At 39.8% G+C, this 26,306-nt stretch overlaps 1 protein-coding gene across 1 annotated transcript in view; it reads right to left on the bottom strand.

Annotated features, from left to right (window-relative positions):
• LOC126108684 (protein DDI1 homolog 2-like) overlaps positions 1 to 26,306 on the bottom strand; it is a 152,272-nt gene that overhangs the window by 22,714 nt on the left and 103,252 nt on the right. Inside the window, exon 6 of the mRNA XM_049914003.1 lies at positions 18,631 to 18,847. Within this exon, the coding sequence (XP_049769960.1) occupies positions 18,631 to 18,847 (217 nt within the window). The remainder of the gene's footprint in view (positions 1 to 18,630; positions 18,848 to 26,306) is intronic.

Raw genomic sequence — 26,306 nt, 5'->3', positions numbered from 1 at the left:
AAGCTCCGAGGTTTTCAAATCTCATCCAGTGCAGTCCCCAACAATCAGTCTTTTCTTCTCGTTCTGTCCGGTAGATCTCCTCTGATCCAGGGTTATGGGTGACTTTTCTAAATTTTAACCCTTTCCCTAAACCTCTCCAGTCCTTTCCCTTCATCCCTCTTTCTTCCCCTTCAACTCTTCCATCAGAAGATGGAGCCACTGGTTCCAAAAGCTTGTAAAAATTAAATCCTTTTGTGTGTGTGTGTGTGTGTGTGTGTGTGTGTGTGTGTGTGTGTGTGTGTGTGTGTGTTCCCCTGCTGCCACTTGGTGAGTAGATTTTTTTTTTTACCTGTCCATTTACATTATATTATCAATAATTGATTATTTTCATTGTTATATGTGAGCAAAGATTGATTTTATAAATGAAAGTCTGGCACATTTTCAACAGCCACCATATATATTTGTCACTTCATCTGATTTACAGTGAGACATCGCCGTTTTGAGAGAAGTGCATTTATTCGTTACCTCAATCCATCTGACCTCTCACTGGGTCTAGTGTGAGAGGCTGTTCCACAATTCCCATTACAAACTTCTAGGGCTTGCAGAGGGATGTTTGTAGATAAAGTTTTACTAAGGAGTCAATGTCCAGAAATGTACCACTTTGATAAAAAAAGTGTGTTTGAAGATGTGATTATCATATCTCCCACTTAACAAAACAGCACGTAATAGTAGAGACATGCAGAGATCACCTCATCCGTCATGTACCATTTTTGTTGGACTACAATTACTACTGAGACAAACTGATACTTTCGCAATTGCAAGGTGTGACTGTTGTGCCCCACAGACACACAACAGGGTCGATGGACCTGTGTATGAAAGCGTGCATTGCAGATACATCTCGTCCAACAAACAGGGACAAGCAGTTTGAGAGAAAAATCACAGCAGTATGTTGGAAAAGCAACTCTCATAGGTCTCAATGAAATGAATGTATCACCAACTTCTCCTTCTGAAATTAAGAAAATTACACATTCTCTCAAAAATAAAAGCTCATTTAGTTTTTGATGGTGTTTCCAATACAGTACTAAAAATTAGTTCCCTATAATACACGTAATGCATCACTAACGCAAGGCATTTTTCCAGAGAGACTGAAATGTGCCATTGTTAAAAGCCCCCACAACAAAAGTTAAGTCAATAACTACCGATCTGCTTTACCACTGACATCACTTTCTACAATTTTTGAAAAGGTAATCGCGGTTTGGATTTCAGAAGAATTGTTCTATTGAGAATGCAATCTACATGTTAACTCACTAAATTTCACAATCATTAAATAAAAAGGTATAGCACTGGTTGACTGTGTGAATCATAATATTCTCCTAGATAAATTGAAGTGTTATGGAACTGACGGTATAGCCAACGAATGAACGACGTCATAACTAACCAAAAGAATGTAGAAAGTTGTACATAGTAATACTGCCAATGTAGTCTAGAGACATTATACTGACTGTGGAGGAATCACATATGGAATTCCCCGTGGCTGTATCAGTCCACTATTGTTCCTCATATGCAAACAACCTTCTGTCTAATATACACAAGCAGAGTTCTTTTTGCAGATGACACCAATATTGTAATCAATCCACACATACACACAACAACTGAGGAAATGGTAAACAGTGCTCTTAAAAGTACCATTGACTGGTTTTCTGCAAATGGTCTCACACCCCAAGTTTTAAAAAGACACGACATATTCAGTTCTGCACATTTCATGGTACTGCACCAATGAGAAGTGTAAAACACTGTAAGGAAATAATAAACAGAGTGAGAACTTCAAACATTTTAGGTGTTCATATTGATGAGAACTTAAAACTGGAAAAAGCACTTTTGGAACTCCTAAAACAATTTATTTCAGTCACATTTGTACTTAAATTCATTGCAAATCTCGGGGAGAGACAAATCGGCGAGTCGAAAAATTTTGCACATTTTCATTCAATAATGTCAAATGGAATAATGTTCTGAAGTATCTCATTTTAGAGAAACAACATCTTCACTGCTAAAAAATGTACTTTAAGAATAATATGTTATGCTCAGTACAGTCATCCTGTAGACACACGTTTAAAGAGTTGGGCATTCTGACTACTGCTTCACAGTATATTTATTCCTCATGAAGTTTGTTAATACAGTTCAGATCAGTAATGTATGTAATTACAATAGCAGACTAGCAGAAGGAAAAATGACAGAAATTATTCCACATTATGGTTGTCTTTAGTGCAAAAAGGGTGCACAATGCTGCAACCACCATTTCTGATAAATTACCCAGGAATATAAATGTCTTGACGGATAAAATTTGAAAACAAACTAAAAAAACTTCTCATTGACAACTCCTATTCTGTAGAAGGATTTCCATTACTGTAATTGAAAATCCAGAATGGAATAATGACAATAGTATGAAAAGGATACATTCCTAATCAACATATAGTGGAGATGTTGCATTGCAGATAGGCACAACAAAAAGACTGTCAACAAGTAAACTTTTGACCAAAAGGCCGTCTTCCAAATCAGACACACACCCACACATGCGCGCCCACACACACACAACCGGGCGCGCGGACAAACAACTTGTTGGTTGTGCCTACATAGAATGCAGCACAGTGGTTGCAGCTTAGCTTGTAAATCACATGACAAAGACAAAGGCCTTAATGGCTGAAAGCTATGATTGTGTGAATCTTTTTATTGTGCCTATCCTGACTCAGCAACTCCGCTATATGGTGAGTAGCAACTTTCCTTCTCTCGTATTGTAAAATTTTCTTTCATGACATATCACTATGAGAACTTCTCTTCTACACTCATGCTCATAAATTAAGAATAATGCTGATTGATACATGGTGAAACAACGCTCTGGTGGGCAGTTTGCGGGTTTAAATCGCCTCAGGGTTTGACCATGCGGTGCATTTGACCTGAAGTTGATGCACGGTGGCGCTGGCAGCAGTCCACACACACACAGAGGTGTGTTGGTGCATGTCAGAGTACGGTGCAGTGAGTAAGTGTGCAGACGTTTTCAGACATGCTAATGGTGGCTGTGTGTTGAAAATTGCTCAAAGAACACATATTGATGACGTTATGAGGGGTAGTATACTAGGGCGACTGGAGGCTGGTCAAACACAGCAGGTCGTAGCACGGGCCCTCCGTGTGCCACAAAGTGTCATCTCGAGATTACGGCAACAATTCCAGCAGACAGGAAATGTGTCCAGGCACTGCAGTACGGGACGTCCACAGTGTACAACACCACAAGAAGACCGATATCTCACCATCAGTGCCCACAGACGGCCACGAAGTACTGCAGGTAGCCTCGCTCGGGACCTTACTGCAGCCGCTGGATCAGTTGCCTCCAGACACACAGTCTACAGATTACTGAACAGACACGGTTTATTCGCCCGGAGACCTGCAAGATGCATTCCACTGACCCCTCGTCACAGGAGAACCCGTAAAGCCTGGTGTCAAGAACACAGTACACGTTATTGATGTCGGGCTACATGTGCAGGAAACAGTGGCATTTTGTAGCACATGTGTTTCGGGACGGTTTTCTCAACTTATCACCAATACTGTGGACTTACAGATCTGTCTCGTGTGCGTTCCCTATGTGCCTATGCTATTAGCGCCAGTTTTGTGTAGTGCCACATTATGTGCCACCACATTCTGCAATTATCCTTAATTTATGAGCACGAGTGTAGTTTTTCCTGCAGCAACATATGACACGTTTTTCAAACATCTTTCATATGCAAGTTTAGTCTCCCATTATAATCCTGGGCACACATTATACATTTCTTGGGCCAAATTGTACAGGTATTTCCTTACAGCAATCAATAAGAGTCTGTTTTTGACTTTCGCCAAATTTCATGGAATCCAACAGCTAAGATCTTATACGAAATCAAATGTACTGTAGAGTCTGACATGTTTGCAAGTCCCCCTGTCTCCTCATGGTACGTCGCATGCCGACCCTTTGCAATCATTTCTCATACAGTCATACAGCTTTGTCCTGTCCCCGCCCCCCGACAAAAAAGTGACTTTGGTCAGTCTCGGCAAAATTTGACATTGACTGCAGCATGACTGCACTGAAATTTTGCAAGAAAATATTGCAATCAGTCTTTCCTGAATGTGATAAGTCACCAAATATTGAACATAGCAATAGAGGGGGGAAATTAGGATGTACAGTATACTTCAGTAATTTGGGGTAATGTGGGGGAAAGATGCACGAATATAATCAAAACAAACACACAAATAATCAAGATAAAGAGGATAGTTACTGAAAGTGGGGATGACGATAGTGACCTTGTCAATAATTATACCTCATTGCACTGTGTTGATACTCTTCAAGATTATATGGGGCAGAGGGGATTTCAGTACAATGGCAGCTCAGAAATTGTTTACAGTGAGATTTTAAAGAATTGCTATCAAAATACATCTGATGACTCTTAGTTGACACACTCTACACAGTGGTAGAGAGATAATTTTCTTACCCCCCACCATTTACTTCCACACAATGCTGTGACGTACATACTCTGAACTTTCATTCCCAAATTACGTCACTACATTCAGTTGAGTGTGGAATGCGATCTTTGCCCTTGTTCGTATCACATGTTACTTTGCCTACAATTTAGCAGAATTTCTTCACTTCTGTAATTTGGGGACCCCATTTTTTTTATGCCAAGTTTGTTGTTTATCCTTTTTGTGCTGCTCCTCATTATTTATGTCTATCTTTGACTGACTCTCAATCCAAATTTTGTGCCCTGTAGATAGCTCATCCCAATTTGGCAGGTTCTGTAATTCTTTCTTACTTTCAATGTTAATCAGTCAGTCTTACCAGTGATATCCATTCACTTTTTTTAATTTCCTTCATAACTTCTGTGATAGACTGAACAGCAGAGAATTAGAAGGTATTCCTTCTTTTGCCCTCTCCAATACGGGCAGTTCTCTTTTTGTTCCATTCTCAGTGTTTTTAATCTTTTTATCATTATCATAATCAGTTTTTCACTCCAAATACCCTGGTGTGGTTCACAGGCAATGTCAGTTTGTATCTGTACATGTACCATTCTCCCCTCAGGACTGTATGGCAGCTGACTCCTCTTCCTTGATCTTCCTACCGGTTTCTTCTAATCAAAATCTATTTGTAGCCATTATGTTGCTATATTTCCCTCATCCATCTGTTTGATGCAGCTAAACCATCTCAAATGGGCCCTTGTCACTTTATCTCTTGAGGCTGTGTACACTTCAGTTTATTCCCTTTTTTTTCGTTTTTTATCCTATCCTTGCTTGTTTTCTGGGCCACAGTTCATAAGCACTTGATTTCAGTAGCTCACAGTGTGTTGCCAACCTGTTCAGTAGTTGTGCATGTTTCTCGCCCATGTGTTGTTATGGGAATAAAGAATGATTAAAGGACAGTCTGTTTTTATCTTAAGGGAACTTATTCATTCCACAGTAGGGTCCAAACTTGGTGGTAGAACAGAGCTGAGATTTGATTTATGTTATTGACCTCACACTGTATCCTGTTACCGACTGACATGACACACCTGAAATATCTGTACTGCTCTACTGTTACCAGCTGTGTACCTTCCAGCATTATTTCTCCTTTCTTGTTCTGCCTGTCGATTGATACTGCAACCACTTTTGATTTCCTTTGATTTATTTATTATGAGGGGCATTCAATAAGTAATGCAACACTTGTTTTCCTGAAAGCAGGTTGGTTTTATTCAGGACTCCAATATCCCCAGCTCCTTTGGGTACAAAATCCTATTTTCCAACATGATCTTTGTTCAATACAACGCCCTTGCACCACCTTACTGGGAGGGCCATACGCCCACATGGCACCACTCTATTGGTCAACTTCAGAACCAATGTCTTGTTGCATCAATAACCTCACCATCATCCACATACAACTTCCCGCAGTGTACATCCATCATTGGGCCAAAGAGATAGAAGTCGGAAGCTGCAAGACCAAGACTGTAGAGTGCATGAGGAAGAACAGTACGATGAAGTTTTTGAGATCCTCTTGGATGCACATATCTGTGTGAGGCCCTTCACTGTCATGGTGAAGGAGAACTTCATTTGCATTTTTTTGGCGACAAACACACTTAAGTCTTTTCTGCAATTTCCTGATAGAAGCACAATACACTCAAAGTCGATTGTCGCACCATAAGGCAGGACATCGAACAAAATGACTGCTTCAAAGCACCATAAATTAACACCATGATTTTACCAGCTGAGGGTGTGACTTTGAACTCTCTTTTCAAAAGAGAGGTGGTGTGGCATTGGACTGCCACTTTGTTACTGGTTCAAATTGATGAACTGATGTTTCACTGGCTGTAATGATGTTAAACAAAAAACTGACATGATCAGCCTTGTAATGTGCAAGCAATTTTGCACAGATGGTTCTTAGTTATTCTTTATGGTCCTCTGTTACGGAGCTAGGAACCCAGCAAGCACACACTTTTTGCACATCCCAACTGGTGGATGAGTGTGTCCAGAGGTGTCCATTTGGGCAGTGAGCTGTTTTATAGCGATCCATTGATCACCTCGAATGAGTGTGTCCACATATTCCAATGCTGAGGAAGTCACAGTTGTGCGTGGCCGGCCAGCACACGGGAAATTAGACAGGGTCGCGTGACCTTGCAGCGATGATAACAGATGCCTCACCCAATGACTCACTATGCTTTTGTTCAGTGCCAAGCCTCCGTACACATTCTGCAAGTGCCTATGAATATCTGCCATGTCTTGTTTTCCACCAAAAGAAACTAATAACAGCTTTCTGCTTGGAACGCAGCTCTGTTACAGATCCATTTTGAAGACTATATATAGTGCTGCCACCTATCGGAACTTCGTGAAACTATATGGGATGAAGTGGGAGTATTACAACATGATGTTCCACAACAAAATCCACATTTTTTTAACGGAAATTGGCTGAGAAAATAAAATGTTTTGAATTGCTTATTGGACACCCCTTGTATTAATCTGTATGCTTTAATTTAGTTTTATAAAACAATTAACTACATAAAGACAAGCAAAAGTCTGAAGAAAAAAGTAACTCCACTTTTATTAACTCGAGAAACACCAAAACTAAGATTTACAAAATAACAATCTTTGTGACAAATTCCACACAGCAAATTTTTCTGTTCGCATTGTGGCTTGAAAAGTTGCTGCTGAAGGTCTTCACACACGAGCCGAGTTAATACGATCTCGGTTAACAAGAATCTTTCTCGTGTTAAGTTGTTTGTTACTTGTGCCCTGCAAAAAACATTGCACACAATGCAGTGTTAGTGACAACAGCGGTGAGAGTACAGAATCTGGCCAAATTATATTCGGGAGTTTTCCCATAAATATTAAAGATGTTAAATTTTCTGTACTCTCACTGTCTATAAATGAGCACGCGTGTCTACAACTAATTTTATTATAATTTTTATGATACTTAAATAGTACAGAAAGACATTATTTACATGCAGATAATATATTGAAAATGTTGAAATATTTGTTTTGTATTTTGCTATTTGTCCAAAATGCTCCTCAGGCAGCATACAGTAGAGATCAGAAATGGATCAAATAAGAGCCTACTCTTGCAGATTGCGTACACTAGAAATCAAGGCGCTGCTGTTACGACACTGTTACTGTATTTACTCGAATCTAAGCAGCACTTGAATCTAAGCCGCACCTGAAAAATGATACTCGAAATCAAGGAAAAAAAATTTTCCTGAATCTAAGCCGCACCTGAAATTTGAGACTTGAAATTCAAGGGGAGAGAAAAGTTTTAGGCCGCACGTCCAAATGGAAACAAAGTTGGTCCATTGTAATATGAGACACAATTTAGGTCGAATGAATGACGATACAGCTACAGTAGTTTGGTTTGAGTCGTAAGCTTAGCAGTAAAGCTTTACCAGGTAGCCATTGCTACGCGTCAGGTGCTCCGTCCGTATTTATACGAGTACCCTTTCTTTTTCACGTGCTTCATCTGGTTTGAATCGATTGCTTATTTTGCTTTGATCTGATAAGTGTGTTTTCTTTGTTATAGGTGTTTATGCCACTCTAAGCTGAAAATGCATTACTGTACTGTGTCATGCATTGTTTGTCGCATTCTGATAGTGCGTGTTTACGGCCTGTCGCCGCTCGCGGCATGGCTTTCTTTTGTGCGCGCTACCACCGCTTACAATTAAAAAAAAAAAGAAGCGAGAGGAATCGTCTCATTAGCAAAACAATGACAAGAGACTGCTATTTGTTGTTACTTACACAGCTGCTTTCTTTGATAATGATCAACAAGAACCAAATAATAGACTGCGTATGATAGAACATGTTCTGATCAAGAGTTAGGCGAAAATTTTTCTCCGTTTGAAAATCTTTGCGGCCGCTTTTATAGTACATCAAATTCTGCACAGAAATTAGAGTCATCTTAGATTTAAAAATCTAGTCAGTTGCCGTGCTTCATTTCTGACTATCACTATTAGGCATAAGAATAATACGAATATAAACATGACACGATACGTATATTCTTCCGCGTTTGCTGCTGGTTCACTCTAGTTTCGTAGTTTATTAGGCAGCCAGGTTTAAACGACATAGCAGCAAACACGAAAGAATACACGGCAAAATGTTTATATTCGTATTATTCTCATGGTGAAGAGAATAATGCATGTGATTCACATTTCATCAGGTTCCTATTAGCAACCATCTCTTCTCACAGGTAGGAAAAAATTCAGAACGTAGAGTTGAACATATTGACAAACATCCCAAACAGTCTTGCCAGTAGGATTTTCGTAGTACATTGAAATTCTGCTACATTCGTAGATGAGCAATACGGAATTTGTATTTACTTCGTTGGATAATGTATGAAAATGCAGTGGTCGAAACTCGAGGCGGAGAAAAAAAAGCTCGTCTTCCACCTTTTTTTAAATTTATTTACTGACGCAGAGGTTTTGGTGCCAGTATTTATCTTTGTGCCTGCAAAGCATGCCTGTGTAGCACTACATGTATTTGACGGGAGAAGTTAGTTGTGGCGGCACCTATCGACATTTTTCAGAACTTCCGCTTGCTTTGCACTTGATTCTAAACCGCAGGCGGTTTTTTGGATTACAAAAACCGGAAAAAAAGTGCGGCTTAGATTCGAGTAAATACGGTATACTAGCTTCCCCCCTTCTCGCTGTAATTTCACGAGTATGACAACCCCGAGAATAGTGGCACTGTGGTTGCTTCCTACTAGTCGACTAATTCTTAGTATGGAGTGTGGGTGCGTGACCTTGCTGCTGTAAAGTAGCAATGAGCTGGCGAAAATTACTGATTGTCAGGATAAGATGACCTCTAACAAATCTGTGTTTTGGAGGCTGTGGAGAGTGCAAGACAAGAATTAAGTGATGCAGCGTATAAAATTATAAATGTGCTCCATAAGAGGAAGAGTGATACCTGTAAACAGTTTATGCTATAATCCACACTTCACGCAAAAACATACAAAGTTTATCCAATGCAAAGAAAATGGTGGTCTTCTTGTTTATTGCACCCACATCATGAGAAAATGTGTGCGCTCCATTCAGCAAAAACAGGACAGATAGCAGCGTCACTGTGGTCGCAAAGTCTGCTACTTGTATTTTCTTTTAGTCATAGGAATTTGTATTTGTAATCATCTCTGCACTTTTTCTACCGTTATAATCAACTGTCATTTAGAGAACACACTTAGTCTTTGTGTCATGTTTACTTGCACTGTCCTTACAGATTTGGTAACTTGTAGGAAGTGTATATCAACTAATTGTTATACATTCTCTGAACAGAGATTAAATACCGTATTTACTCGAATCTAAGCCGCACCTGAAATTTGAGACTTGAAATTCAAGGTGAGAGAAAAGTTTTAGGCCGCACATCCAAATGGAAACAAAGTTGGTCCATTGTAATATGAGACACAATTTAGGTCGAATGAATGACGCTACAGCTACAGTAGTTTGGTTTGAGTCGTAAGCTTAGCAGTTAAGCTTTACCAGGTAGCCCTTGCTATGCGTTAGGCGCTCCGTCCGTATTTATACGGGTACCCTTCCTTTTTCACGTGTTTCGTCTGGTTTGAATCGATTGCTTATTTTGTTTTGATCTGATAAGTGCCGTTTTCTTTGTTATAGGTGTTTACATCACTGTAAGCTGAAAATGCATTACTGTACTGTGTCGTGCATTGTTTGTCGCATTCTGATAGTGCGTGTTTACGGCCTGTCACCGCTCGCGGCATGGCTTGCTTTTGTGGGTGCTACCGCGCTGCTACACTGCTGCTTTCTTTGATAATGATCAACAAGAATCAAATAATAGACTGTGTATGTTAGAACATGTTCTGAACCAGAATTAGGCGAAAATTTTTCTCCGTTTGAGAATCTTTGCGACCGCTTCTTTAGTACATCAAATTCTGCACAGAAACTAGAGTCATCTTAGATTTAAAAATCTAGTCAGTTGTCGTGCTTCATTTCTGACTGTATCACTACTAGGCATAAGAATAATACGAATATAAACATGACATGATACGTATATTCTTCTGCGTTTGCTGTTGGTTCACTCTAGTTTCATAGTTTATTAGGCAGACAGGATTTAAATGAGATAGCAGCAAACACGAAAGAATACATGCCAAATGTTTATATTTGTATTATTCTTATGGTGAAGAGAATACTGCATGTGATTCACATTTCATCAGGTTCCTATTAGCAACAATCTCTTCTCACAGGTAGGAAAATCCAGAACGTAGATTGGGCCATATTGACAAACATCCCAAACAGTCTTGCCAATCAGATTTTCGTAGTACATTGAAATTCTGCTACATTCGAAGATGAACAATATGGAATTTGTATTTACTTTGTTGGATAATGTAAGAAAATGCAGTGGTTGAAAATCGGGGCGGAGAAAAAAAGCTCGACTTCCACCTTTTTTTTTTTAATTTATGTACTGACGCAGAGGTTTTGGCATCAGTATTTAACTTTGTACCTACAAAGCATGCCTGTGTAGCGCTACATATATTCGACAGCAGAAGTTAGTTGTGGCGGCACCTACCAACATTTTACAGAACTTCAGCTTGCTTTGCACTCGATTCTAAGCCGCAGGCGGGTTTTTGGATTACAAAAACTGGAAAAAAAAGTGCGGCTTAGATTCGAGTAAATACGGTATTTATCAATCTTGGAAAAAATTTCTCTCTCTTTTCCCCCCCAATCTCTCTCTCTCTCGCACGTGCACACACACACACACACACACACACACACACACACACACACACACACACACACACACATATTCACTGCTGATCAATCAGTCATTTCATAGGTTTGTAATAATAATCACGCCCAATAGTTGTGTACATAGCAGCAATGATGTGAGTCCTCAGCTAAACTTGTGAAATGATGTACTTGCTCTCCTTGCTACACGGGTATAGTCCACTGCACCTGACAATAGACTCGGGTGATGACGTTCCAATTAAATGGGCAGCGACAGAGCCTGGTGAGCTAAATCTCAGCGTGAATGGAGGACAGAGAGTTCACAGATATCATCATAGGACCCACTGGTGAATTTAAATTGAGGATATGGAGCTCATTTATGATCTTAGTGCGCAGCCAATGGAATTCGTCACTAGATATCACTATGTCACAGCTAATACTACACAGAATTACAGAGGCCCTACGGAGTGCCAAAGAAGACCTCAGAGTCCTCCATGTAATGGACATTGAAGGTAACAATGTCAACCAATAAGTAAAAGATGAAATTATGTACAAGGTTTAGTTTCAGTTGAAGCCTAGTCTGTGCTTAAGTCAGATTTGCACTTATATCTGTAATAAAAGTTAAAAGTAATTTAAAACTGAAAAAATCCTGAAGCATGTTTAGCATTCAGCAGTAATTAAAGAGGGGAAACAACTCTATGTCACATTAAGTGTCCATCCTCTTCAGTCAGACTATAATATAAGTGAAGAGATCAACATAAACCTTTTTGCACATTGTTTACCCAATTCTGGACATTTTCTGATTTTTTAAAGAAATTCAGTGTACACTCTATTTCAAGCTGATGGAGTGGATTGCGGGCACACTGATAGAGGTGCCTTTCCGAAATCTGACTAAATTACTCCTTCGGCCTTTCCACAAGAGGTAATACGCTATTTTTTTATTTTAATTTATTCATCAGTTATTGCAAATAATGTGACCAAAAAACTTTACAAAACTATACCTTTGCTTCAAACCTCTGCCATTTTGCTATTTCGCAAAATTCCTAAAAATTGTGCTAATATTCTGTGTGCAATATCCAATAGAAACTCCAGGTCGGAATATGTCATGTGCAATATCCTATAGATTAAGAAAACTGTGCTTTTTCTTTTATTTCAGATAAGATTTGAAGACTGCAGGACTTCTGTCATGGACACACCTCAGTTTAGATGGAGCAACTCTAACTCCTCAGGTGGGGAGCTTATGAAGACTGAGTTTCTTAAAAAGATCAGAAAATGTTGTTCTGGGATCAATGAATGATGTGGAAAATGATTTACATTGATCGGTTCATTAGATTTTCCACAAACAAATAATTAAAAATGCTTATTTTATAGGGTGACTGGAGACTGGATCCTTAAGCATAGATTATATCAACAGACTTTGTAACAAACCCAAAGTTTCAGGGGGGGTGAGCACTGATTGCAACACACAAAGATACTGGAAAAAAGAATGTCGTCACTGTATTATGCTCTTAGCGCTCTATCATGAGTTTGTAACAGCCAATATCTTGTGGCAATAGCCTATTCCTATGCACACTGAGCTCATAGCTACAGGATTCTTTTCTGAGGGCACAATATATGGACACAATTGCAGGGAAGGGCAATAAGAATGACAACTAGCAATAGTAGTCAGACTCACTGTAAAGAACTATTTAAGAATAACTGGGCATCTTCACTGCACCACCTACCAATCTGTGCTGCATATCAAGGACAACAGTACTAAGTATGTCACTAATAGTTCTGTACATAATTGTGGAACAAGAGCAAGTTTTGGCTTACATCTACCAAGAAGTAAATACACCAGAAACTCAAAACATTTTCTATCAGGGAATAAAATTGTATCGTAAACTGGCAAAGGAAATGAAAGAGATTGCAAAAATACGTTTGTTCAAAAAGCATGGTTGAAAAAAACTGTTACATTTTTTTCCCATACTGATGATTAAATAGCTCAGTTTAAATTCCTATGATTAATTTTTTTCACAACACTAACCAATTTTTACAACTATTGGGTTGGTGCATATGTTCTTATTTATTGATTGTCATTTTTTATTTGTAGTTTACTGTTGGTATTTGAGCTCATAAATTGACATTTTGTCATATGAAGATAATGAGTGGAGCTGTGGATGCTAGAAAATGGAGATCCAAGAAGAGAAATCTGAACATTTGCAACATATTCTTCTCTTTAGAGTTCAATAGACGGGTGACAGCAGATGAGGCAGCCAGAAACATTTGTGCCGTGTACAGGGTAATGCCACTGGACAGAGCATGGCAAGAAAATGGTTTTCTTGTCTTAAGGAAGATCGTTCTCACATTAGTGACTCTCCACAGTGGGGAAAGTTCAAAAATTGGGTGTACGGGTACCACCTGCTCTAAGTCAAACTCTCAAAAATCAGCAGGTGGCCACAAGTGCATCTCTGCTTGCTCATCATCAACTGGCTCATGAACAAGACTGAGTATTCCTATCCTGTATTGTTACTGATGATGAGAAATGCTGTCTTTATGCTAACATAAGGAACAGAAAGGAATGGTTGAGCCCAAACAAAGCAGCAACTTCCCATACAAAGACCTACGCACATCCACAAAAGACAATGTTACGAATCTGGTACAGCTGTGATGGTGTGGGGTACTACAAATTACTTCCCTGAGGTGTTACCATCACTGCTGGCATTTACTGTCAACAACTAAGTCGTCTTGCAGATGCAATCCAAGAACACCAACCAAGAAGATTATTTGAAGCGATGTTACTCCATGATAACACCTGACAAAAAACAATATATAGGAATTGGATTGGGAAGTCACTCTGCACCCAATTTATTTATCTGGTCTTGCTCCCTCAGATTTTCACCTTTTACACTCTCTAACAAGCAACCTTAGAGGAACTTCCTTCCTGCATGAAAATGTGCTCCGAACATGGCTCAACGAGTTCTTCGTCCCAAAACTACGTGATTTCTACAGTCATGAAATCAAAAGTTACCCCAGCATTAGCAGATTGTTGAAGATAGTGAAGGAGAATACACAGGGCGAGTCAAAAAGTAGTTTACAACTTTGGAATGATATAAAAAATTATTGAAATAACTTACAGAACTAGTAGATAAGTCATTTCGTAGCAAACAACCTCAAGTTTAATTCATGTAGTGCCTCACTACCTCATTTTCCCATGGAAGTTCAAGGTTTCCTTGAGAATCACTTCTCAGGTCAGTGGACATGGTAATCTTCAGAATGGACAATAATTGTTACAGATATACCATGGTGCTGCTTTTGTTTTCATAAAGTGTAAATGACCTGCCATATGTCCAAGAAGTAGAAATAGTTGTCTTTGCTGATGATGCAAGCACTATAATCAAGCCTACAGAAGTAACTACAAAAGTTGAAAATGTAAACAATATTTTCTTGAAAATTAAAAACTGGTTGCATGCAAATTGACTGTAACTGAATTTAAATAAAACACGATACATGTAATTCATTACTGAACAAGGTCTGACCACACCATCAGAAATAATAAATGAGGGTAAATCAACAAGTGAAGCAGGAAATTCTAAATTCTTAGGTAAGATAAGAATCAGAATAACTAACAAGGTGTGGTACCCAAAGGTGGGATTGGTTTTTTAAATCATCTAAATGTTGATGTAGTTAGGTTCCCTGGTATCAAACCCTGCAGCCATTCCTTCATAACAGTAGGCCCTCATTAGTGAGTAATCAATGAAAGAAATGGGTTTTATGTGGAGTTCTAAATTTTTATAAAAATGACTTTGATCATTATTTTTATTGAAATAACTGCTTTAAATGTAATTTTTTAATTTCTACTTATTTGTTGCATCATTTTAATCATTTTATTGACCTTTTCCTTTGCTCTCATTTATTTCTTCTTGTCACTCTTTTCTAATTTAGAATCTCTGCCCATGTGATTTTCCTGATTTTTTTGTATTTTATTTTATTTCTTCAATTATATCATTTCTTTTCATCTATGTCACTACAGTCATTATGCTATTCCTCAGTTTGTTTGAATCTCTTTTTATTTATAATCCCTTCTTTTATTTAAATCTTCATCTGGGTTCTTTCTCCATAATGCAACAAAAATTTACATTTTAAATGTTTGTATTAACAGTTCCCACCCAACGAAATGTACATCTTGTAACAAAAAACATATTTTTGACATCATCACACAGCCAATACATCTAGACTATTTTTTTTTTTTTTCAATCAACTGATCAACATTTTCAAATTTTTAAATACTATGATACATAAATAAAGTAATTAAAATCACGTGCATAAAGATTCCAAATGACAAACGAATTACAGAAAGAATAACTGAAAGCAAATTAAAAAAGTCAACATAATGATGAAAATGATGTGGAAAAGGATTAGAAACAAAAAACTTACATTTAACACAGTTAACTGAATAAAAATAATGATCACAGTCATTTTTATAAAAAATTGACAAAAAAATCAAAGCACCTAATAGGATCCAAACCCACAATCTTCTGCACATCAGGAATGTATCTCTAACACTACACTGCACCACCACTTTACATGACACATTTATTTATAAAGCCATAGAGCATTATGTGAAATTATTTTTTGATGATTATTTGCAAATGAGGGCCCACTTCAATGAATGGCTGCAGGGTATGATACCTGGGACCTCACTTACACCACTGCATAGACTGTTTCAAAAAGTTGATTTTAGATCTGGGGACCTTCCCCTTGTAAGCTCTGCATGTTTTGTGTAACAGACAATAGCAGATCTTGGAAAAGCTGTCTTATTCTTTGTATTTTCATTCACCAGTGTCTTACGGCATGATATTCTGGGGTCACTTTTCACTGTGGAAGATACGAGTTTGTTGTACACAAGAGTGTATAATAAGGATAATGTGTGGCATCCCCCCCCCTCCCCCTCCAAGAGTCTCTTGTAGACAGTTCAGGGTGTATACGTGGACAAGGAAAAAAAATTCCCGGATTTTTCCCGAATTTACTGGTTAAAAACACACTTTCTCCCGGATGAAAATACACTTTTTCCGTGTTAAGTGACAGTATACCCTTCCTCGGCACTGTAAAAGTCATCAATCCTTTGAATGTTTATGGTTTTATAAACCAACGTAGAATTTCCCGGCACTTTAGAAAATGAAACTCGGGGGGGAAAAACACGTTTTGAAAGACCTTTGATATGCAGCAACATGTACACTGCATATTTTCGTATTACAAAGGTATAAAATTGAATTCCACCAAATAACGCATGTCACTTTCCGAAGCATTGAAATTGAAATTGTGATGCGCTTTTGTAAGCGTCATAGCTCATTCACGTGATCTCGCCAGCTGATGACAGCAATAGGACATGTGATGTAGTCAGCCAATAGCAAGATCACTCTTAAGTAGCGCAAATACACAAATAAGAAAAGTAATGGCTTAAATTAATATACATAGCATTCACATATAATACTGGTCTCTAAGATTAATAAGTTGGAAGAGAAGCTAAGCTTCCACATATAATGTTAATTTTTTTTGCGCATGTTGCACTTTAAGATACACACACAAATGTGCCAGTAAAATTTTTAATAACAACGCAAATGTCTCATCTTCTGGGCTCAAAATACTTCTAAATGGTCATCCTCAAAGAGTTGATTTTTAAATGAGAGTCAAACGCTTTGTGATTTAAAAAATTCATCGTACATTCTCACACATAATTCTTCTTGTGTAAAACGAAATCTGCTCTGAACGTAACATTTTTCAAACCACCATTCGCAATATGTTCCCGCGACCTGTAAGAAATAGCTTCGTTTCAGCAGTTGCAAGAAAGCGCCAAATAACTGGCATCACCGCACTTGCGCAGCTACGATGACGCAGAAAGCCCATATGTTCGTACGTGTAAAACATTAAAAGATCTTACATTACGTCATAAAAGAAACAAGACATCAAAGGATAGTTCAAGAGCTTCGGGATTTCGCGAACCATACTAAAGTGCATAATTCGGCTTAAAATGCACATCTGTATGCAAATTTTCTTGGAGTACCAGTACTCATGTTTGGTTCTTTATTATAGCATAATGCCATATGTGCACTTGAAATGCAGCGAACAGTTGAAACTAGCCAATAGTGTGAAATTAAACACTTCATTTCAAATAAATTGACTGCCTCAGTAGAAAGGATTAATAAAAGCCAAATCTCTTTAGCAAACCAGCAAAAATAACTTAACTGTTCTGTAAGGTGATTAGTGCTTGACTGTCAGAGGTGGAAATAAAATTTGAAAACATATTTTAGCCTGCCGTAATTATGCGAACATATTTTAATTCATTTGATAGCTCCCGGCCACAAACATCTGTTTTGTTATCATTTAACATGAGAGCAATAAATGAAGATGAAACAACAAAATCACTGAACGTAAACACAGGTCACGTGGAGACGACCCACCTCCCCACCACAACTCGGACTGCTCTGTGCATCAGCCCCGGATCTACTATTATTTCCCAACCGAGGCAATATTAAGTAGTGGCGCCCAGCCACACTTCCATAAACAGAAGCGGGAGAAGGTACTACTCAAACACGACTCAACTGCGCATGCGCAAGAGCCCGCACGCAAACGAATCCAATTTAAACAGTTGTCACGTCACGCTCATCGGAGGCAATTTGTTTTTATAAAGCATTGCATAGTGTTCCTAAAGCCTTTGACACACTTTACTGTTGGCAGACGCTTGTATGAGCACTGTTTTGTTGTTGTATACAGCGCATTTCCTTTGCAACTCAGGTTTTTTTTTTTTTCTCCCCGTTCATGTTTTGTTGCTGCAGTATCGTTCTGCAGTAGCGGGATACAATAATATCCTTTGTTAGAGTATTGGTTCTTACCAGTCAAAATCACAAAAATTTAACTGAAAACTAAAACAATGAAAAATTCCCGGAATTCTGAACAATTCCCGGGTTTTTCCCAGATCTCCCGGTTCGTATGCACCCTGCAGTTGTTTATAGGCAGTTTGGCATAATGATAATACCCTCGTAGTGCATTTACTACCTTACGAAGTTACTCGTCAACAATTACTCACAGTTTGGAAAAATAGTAACATTCATAAACATAGCACTAGAAAGAGAAATGGTTTGCACTATTCACCACACAGACTTAGTGTGGTACAGAAAGAGTGATGTGTTCAGCTATAAAAATCTTTGACCACAAACCCAGTGATATAAACAATTTAATAGAAAAGAAAAATAAACTTCAAACATCAAATAATATTTCATCTGCTTGACAAGACCTTCCAAGCCTTAAAAGAATTTCTGAACATTAGTGTGTGTGTGTGTGTGTGAGAGAGAGAGTAAAACTCCAACAACATAGTGAGAGACAAAGTTAAGCTCCTTGCAAAAAAACCAACTGTGGCCCTAGGTAACATAAAGCCAGGCAAACAGAATACGCAGCAGAGTGGATTCACACTCACTACGGTGCGCCATGGCGGAGGCCTCCGAATCCTGTAGGGCGCGCGCCAGCTCACGATCCTCTGCCTCACAAAGGGACCGCCCCAGCGACTCTGCCGACATGTTCTCCCCGGGCCCGGAGAGCCGGGCACACTCTGGCAGCTCAGACTCGGGCAGGAACGGCGTCTCCGTTCCCGTCGTACCGATGCGGAGCACGTTCTTCTGAAGGTCAATGCAGCACTGTGGGGCAGAAAAGCTCAGTTACTACATCTTATAACGATAATGCCTTCCTCAAAATTCATAGGAAATGCATCCGGATAATTATCGGACGATTTGGTGCTTCCTAGGACGTTATAAGAGATACACATACAAGTGTTATTTGGCTCAATTTGCTAGAAATCGGAATATTTTGTGAAGACTTATAATAAGTGTGTGTATATGCATATCATTCTGTCCAATTTGCTAATAATACTTGATATTCATTGTGAAAGCAAATAGAAGGTTCTGGAAAAATGTATATTGTAATCATTATCAAGAGATTGTTGTCATCAACAAAATATTGTACAAATGCTAAATTAAATGATTAATTGACAAATTGAAGGAATAAATAAAAAGGTACAGATAATAAATTGCTGTGAAAGTGTTGGCATAGGTGATCGGCACCTCTAATTACCATAATTAGAATCAAGTGACGAGTTAACACAGACCACCTCATTATCTTGTAAAGCGGCTTGAAGGTTAGAAGCTAGCAATGTATTTTCATTTGTTATCTATTTTTATGTCATGTTTTGTAATTAATATTCTTTATAAACACTTTTCTGATTGGCTATCCACTTTTTTACATTACACAGTTTTCCGATTTATATAATTTAAAGCCCCCCCCCCTCCCCCCCCATGAGCCATGGACCTAGCCGTTGGTGGGGAGGCTTGCGTGCCTCAGCGTTACAGATGGCCGTATCGTAGGTGCAACCACAACAGAGGGGTATCTGTTGAGAGGCCAGACAAACGTGTGGTTCCTGAAGAGGGACAGCAGCCTTTTCAGTAGTTGCAGGGGCAACAGTCTGGATGATTGACTGATCTGGCCTTGTAACACTAACCAAAACAGCCTTGCTGTTATGGTACTGCGAACAGCTGAAAGCAAGGGGAAACTGCAGCCGTAATTTTTCCCGAGGGTATGCAGCTATACTGTATGGTTAAATGATGATGACATTCTCTTGGGTAAAATATTCCGGAGGTAAAATAGTCCCGCATTCGGATCTCCGGGCAGGGATTACTCAGGAGGATGTCGTTATCAGGAGAAAGAAAACTGGCGTTCTACAGATCGGAGTGTGGAATGTCAAATCCCTTAATCGGGCAGGTAGGTTAGAAAATTTAAAAAGGGAAATGGATAGGTTAAAGTTAGATACAGTGGGAATTAGTGAAGTTCGGTGGCAGGAGGAACAAGACTTTTGGTCAGGTGAATACAGGGTTATAAATACAAAATCAAATAGGGGTAATGCAGGAGTAGGTTTGGGTAAGGAATGCGGGTAAGCTACTACAAACAGCATAGTCAATGCATTATTTTGGCCAAGATAAGAGACGAAGCCCACGCCTACTACAGTAGTACAAGCTTATACGCCAACTAGCTCTGCAGATGATGAAGAAATTGATGAAATATATGATGAGATAAAAGAAATTATTCAGGTAGTGAAGGGAGACGAAAATTTAATAGTCATGAGTGACTGGAATTCGATAGTAGGAAAAGGGAGAGAAGGAAATGTAGTAGGTGAATATGGATTGGGGGTAAGAAATGAAAGAGGAAGGGGCCTGGTAGAATTCTGCACAGAGCATAACTTAATCATAGCTAACACTTCGTTCAAGAATCATGAAAGAAGGCTGTATACATGGAAGAAGCCTGGAAATACTAGAAAGTATCAGATAGATTATATAATGGTAAGACAGAGATTCAGGGACCAGGTTTTAAATTGTAAGACATTTCCAGGGGCAGATGTGGACTCTGACCACAATCTATTGGTTATGAACTGTAAATTAAAACTGAAGAAACTGCTAAAAGGTGGGAATTTAAGGAGATGGGAGATGGGACAGTATAAGGGAACAATTGAGAGGAATGGGGGAAAGAAACACAGTAGAAGAAAAATGGGTAGCTTTGAGGGTTGAAGTAGTGAAGGCAGCAGAGGATCAAGTAGGTAAAAAGATGAAGGCTAATAGAAATCCTTGTGTAACAGAAGAAATATTGAATTTAATTGATGAAAGGAGAAAATATAAAAATGCAGTAAATGAAGCAGGCAAAAAGGAATACAAACGTCTTAAAAATGAGATCGAAACGAAGTGCTAAACAGGGATAGCTAGAGGACAAATGTAAGGATGTACAGGCTTATCTCACCAAAGGTAAGATAGATACAGTCTACAGGAAAATTAAAGAGACCTTTGGAGAAAGGAGAACCACTTGTATGAATAGAGCTCAGATGGAAACCCAGTTCTAAGCAAAAAAGGGAAAGCAGAAAGCTGGAAGGAGTATATAGAGGGTCTATACAAGAGCGATGTACTTGAGGACAGTATTATGAAAATGGAAGACGATGTAGATGAAGATGAAATGAGAGATAATGATACTGCGTGAAGAGTTTGACAGAGCACTGAAAGACCTGAGTCGAAACAAGGCTCCAGGAGTAGACAACATTCCATTAGAACTACTGACAGCCTTGGGAGAGCCAGTCCTGACAAAACTCTACCATCTGGTAAGCAAGATGTATGAGACAGGTGAAATACCCTCAGACTTCAAGAAGGATATAATAATTCCAATCCCAAAGAAAGCAGGTGTTGACAGATGTGAAAATTACCGAACTATCAGTTTAATGGGTCATGGCTGTGAAATACTAATGCGAATTCTTTACAGATGAATGGAAAAACTGGTAGAAGCCGACCTCAGGGAAGATCAGTTTGGATTCCGAAGAAATGTTGGAACACGTGAGGTAATACTGACCCTACGACTTATTTTAGAAGATAGATTAAGAAAAGGCAAACCTATGTTCCTATCATTTGTAGACTTAGAGAAAGCTTTTGACAATGTTGACTGGAATACTCTCTTTCAAATTATGAAGGTGGCAGGGGTAAAATACAGTGAGCCAAAAGCTACACTCCTGGAAATTGAAATAAGAACACCGTGAATTCATTGTCTCAGGAAGGGGAAACTTTATTGACACATTCCTGGGGTCAGATACATCACATGATCACACTGACAGAACCACAGGCACATAGACACAGGCAACAGAGCATGCACAATGTCGGCAATAGTACAGTGTATATCCACCTTTCGCAGCAATGCAGGCTGCTATTCTCCCATGGAGACGATCGTAGAGATGCTGGATGTAGTCCTGTGGAACGGCTTGCCATGCCATTTCCACCTGGCGCCTCAGTTGGACCAGCGTTCGTGCTGGACGTGCAGACCGCGTGAGACGACGCTTCATCCAGTCCCAAACATGCTCAATAGGGGACAGATCCGGAGATCTTGCTGGCCAGGGTAGTTGACTTACACCTTCTAGAGCACGTTGGGTGGCACGGGATACATGCGGACGTGCATTGTCCTGTTGGAACAGCAAGTTCCCTTGCCGGTCTAGGAATGGTAGAACGATGGGTTCGATGACGGTTTGGATGTACCGTGCACTATTCAGTGTCCCCTCGATGATCACCAGTGGTGTACGGCCAGTGTAGGAGATCGCTCTCCACACCATGATGCCGGGTGTTGGCACTGTGTGCCTCGGTCGTATGCAGTCCTGATTGTGGCGCTCACCTGCACGGTGCCAAACACGCATACGACCATCATTGGCACCAAGGCAGAAGCGACTCTCATCGCTGAAGACGACACGTCTCCATTCGTCCCTCCATTCACGCCTGTCGCGACACCACTGGAGGCGGGCTGCACGATGTTGGGGCGTGAGCGGAAGACGGCCTAACGGTGTGCGGGACCGTAGCCCAGCTTTATGTAGACGGTTGCGAATGGTCCTCGCCGATACCCCAGGAGCAACAGTGTCCCTAATTTGCTGGGAAGTGGCGGTGCGGTCCCCTACGGCACTGCGTAGGATCCTACGGTCTTGGCGTGCATCCGTGCGTCGCTGCGGTCCGGTCCCAGGTCGACGAGCACGTGCACCTTCCGCCGACCACTGGCGACAACATCGATGTACTGTGGAGACCTCACGCCCCACGTGTTGAGCAATTCGGCGGTACGTCCACCCGGCCTCCCGCATGCCCACTATACGCCCTCACTCAAAGTCCGTCAACTGCACATACGGTTCACGTCCACGCTGTCGCGGCATGCTACCAGTGTTAAAAGACTGCGATGGAGCTCCGTATGCCACGGCAAACTGGCTGACACTGACAGCGGCGATGCACAAATGCTGCGCAGCTAGCGCCATTCGACGGCCAACACCGCGGTTCCTGGTGTGTCCGCTGTGCCGTGCGTGTGATCATTGCTTGTACAGCCCTCTCGCAGTGTCCGGAGCAAGTATGGTGGGTCTGACACACCGGTGTCAATGTGTTCTTTTTTCCATTTCCAGGAGTGTATTTACAATTTGTACAGAAACCAGATGGCAGTTATAAGAATAGAGGGGCATGAAAGGGAAGCAGTGGTTGGGAAGGGAGTGAGACAGGGTTGTAGCCTATCCCCGATATTATTCAATCTGTATATTGAGCAAGCAATAAAGGATAATTTGGAGTAGGAATTAAAATCTATGTACAAGAAATAAAAACTTTGAGGTTCGCCGGTGACATTGTAATTCTGTCAGAGACAGCAAAGGACTTGGAAGAGCAGCTGAACGGAATGGACAGTGTCTTGAAAGGAGAATATAAGATGAACATCAACAAAAGCAAAAGGAGGATAATGGAATGTAGTCGAATTAAATCGGGTAATGCTGATGGTATTAGATTAGGAAATGAGATGCTTAAAGTAGTAAATGAGTTTTGCTATTTGGGGAGCAAAATAACTGATGATGGTCGAAGTAGAGAAGATATAAAATGTAGACTGGCAATGGCAAGGAAAGCGTTTCTGAAGAAGCGAAATTTGTTGACATCGAGTATAGATTTAAGTGTCGGGAAATCCTTTCTGAAAGTATTTGTATGGAGTGTGGCCATGTATGGATGTGAAACGTGGACGATAAATAGTTTAGACAAGAAGAGAAGAGAGGATTTAGAAATGTGGTGCTACAGAAGAATGCTGAAGATTAGATGGGTAGATCACATAACTAACGAGGTGGTATCGAATATAATTAGGGAGAAGAGAAGTTTGTGGCACACCTTGACTACAAGAAGGGATTGATTGGTAGGACATGTTCTGAGGCATCAAGGGATCACCAATTTAGTATTCGGAGGGCAGCGTGGAGGGTAAAAATCTTAGAGGGAGACCAAGAGATGAATACACTAAGCAGATTCAGATGGATGTAGGTTGCAGTAGGTCCTGGGAGGTGAAGAAGCTTGCACAGGATAGAGTAGCATGGAGAGCTGCATCAAACCAGTCACAGGACTGAAGACCTCAACAACAACATAATTTAAAATCTCGTTTGAGCACTTTATGTATGTGATTGGATAAAGCATGAGATCCATACCACCATTAAATATTAGTATCCAAATCCATACTGTAATTAATTATATAATTAAAATAATGAGACATTATTGTAATTAAAGTTTAGACTGATCTTCTTATGGAAAACTTAAGATATTACTACAAAAGATTGTTATCCAAATAGTGTATTTTATACTTTATTCGGCTATAACATCTGTTTCTTTGCATTTTGTAAATTTTAATTGTAACATTGAAATTCTACAACATTAATAATGGAAAATTTTGTGAACAACTGTTAAAAATCTATGCAAGGAAAAGCAGCAAGGCTGTGAATTAGAGTTGTTGTCAGTTGTTGTTGAGCCTGTTAGAGAGTCTGTTTGGAACTCAAAGAGATTTGTGAAGTCTGTGTTTTGTTTACATGACAAGTGTGCAGTTCGGATGTCAATTAATGTGAGTAAAATTTCATTAAACATCAAAATACCACTTTCATTCATCAATGGACCAGGCAGAAGAACATTCAACATGTAACATTTGACATGAATCGTTGCAATCTACATCTACTTACATACTCCGCTAGCCACCAAGCGCTGTGTGGCGGAGGGCACAATTCGCGCCAAAGTCATATTTCCCCTACTCTGTTCCAATCGTGGATCGCGCAAGGGAAAACGACTGTCTGAACACCTCAGTACGAGCTCTAATTTCCCCTATCTTTGAACGGTGACCATTGTGCGATTTGAAAGTTGGTGGTAATAATATATGCTCTACATTCTCGGCGAAGATCAAATTTTGGAATTTAGTGAGCAGCCCCTTCTGTTTAATGTGTCATCTATCTGCAAGTGTGTCCCACTTCAAACTTTCTACAAGATTTGTAATGCTTTTTGGCTAAATGTACTGATCACGAATCTTGCTTCTCTTCTTTGGACCTTCTCAATCTCTTGAGTCAGACCCAACTGGTATGGGTCCCATACAGACGAACAATAATCCAGCACTGGAAGAACTAAAGTATTGTAAGCAATTTCCTTTGTTGAAGGACTGCATCGCTTCAGGATTCTGCCAATAAACTGCAATCTACAGTTCGACCTACCCGTTACTTGTGTAATCTGATCATTCCATTTGAGATCATTTCGAATATGTCAAACCCAGATACTTGACGGATGTTACTGCTTCCAAAGACTGGGCATTTATTTTGTAATCTTACATTAATGGGGGATTTTTGCCTTGTTATACACAGTAGGTTACACTTACTAATATTGAGAGATAACTGCCAGTCATTACACCACGCATTTATTTTCTGCAAATCCTCATTGATTTGTTCACAACTTTCATGTGATACTACTTTCCTGTAGACTACAGCATCATCGGCAAACAGTCTGAAGCCGCTGTCAATACTATCAACCAGATCATTTATGTAAATCGTAAGAAGCAGCGGACCTATTATGCTGCCCTTGGGCACACCTGAAGTTACGCTTGTTTCCGTTGAAGTCATCCCGTTCAGGACGACATACTGCTCCCTGTCTGTTAAAATACTTTCTATCCAACTGTATATGTCATCGGATAGACCATAAGTGCGCGCTTTTTGGAGCAAGTGACAGTGTGGAACTGAGTCGAACGCCTTTCAAAAGTCTAGGAATATGGCATCAACCTGGGAGGCGGTATCTAGATCCTGTTGTACATCATGCACCAAGAGGACCAGCTGTGTCTCCCATGACTGCTGTTTCCTAAACCCGTGCTGGTTTCTGCAGATGAGATTCTCAGAGTCTAGAAAGATCATTATGTCTGAACACAAAATATGTTCCACAATTCTACAACAAATCAGTATCAGTGAAATTGACCGGTAATTATGTTCATTCGATTTTTTTACTCTTTTTATAGATTGCTATGACCTGGGCCTTCTTCCAGTCCCGTGGAACTTTCCGCTGTTCCAATGATCTCTGATAGATGATGGATAAGAATGGTGCTATATTTGTAGTATAGTCAACACAAAATCTTATGGGGATACCGTCTGGGCCAGATGCCTTCCTGGCGTCTGAGGATCTTAACTGTTTTACAATCCCAAATACACTAAACATCACGTCAGCCATCCTTGCATTTGTTTGATAACTGAATGGTGCTGCATTGCTCTACCGTAAACGAGTTTTTGAAAGATAG

This window comes from Schistocerca cancellata, chromosome 11, assembly GCF_023864275.1.
Source record: "Schistocerca cancellata isolate TAMUIC-IGC-003103 chromosome 11, iqSchCanc2.1, whole genome shotgun sequence".
NCBI lineage: Eukaryota > Metazoa > Arthropoda > Insecta > Orthoptera > Acrididae > Schistocerca > Schistocerca cancellata.
The sequence above is the reverse complement of the archived record's forward strand: the minus strand, read 5'-3'. Positions and strand labels throughout refer to the sequence as shown.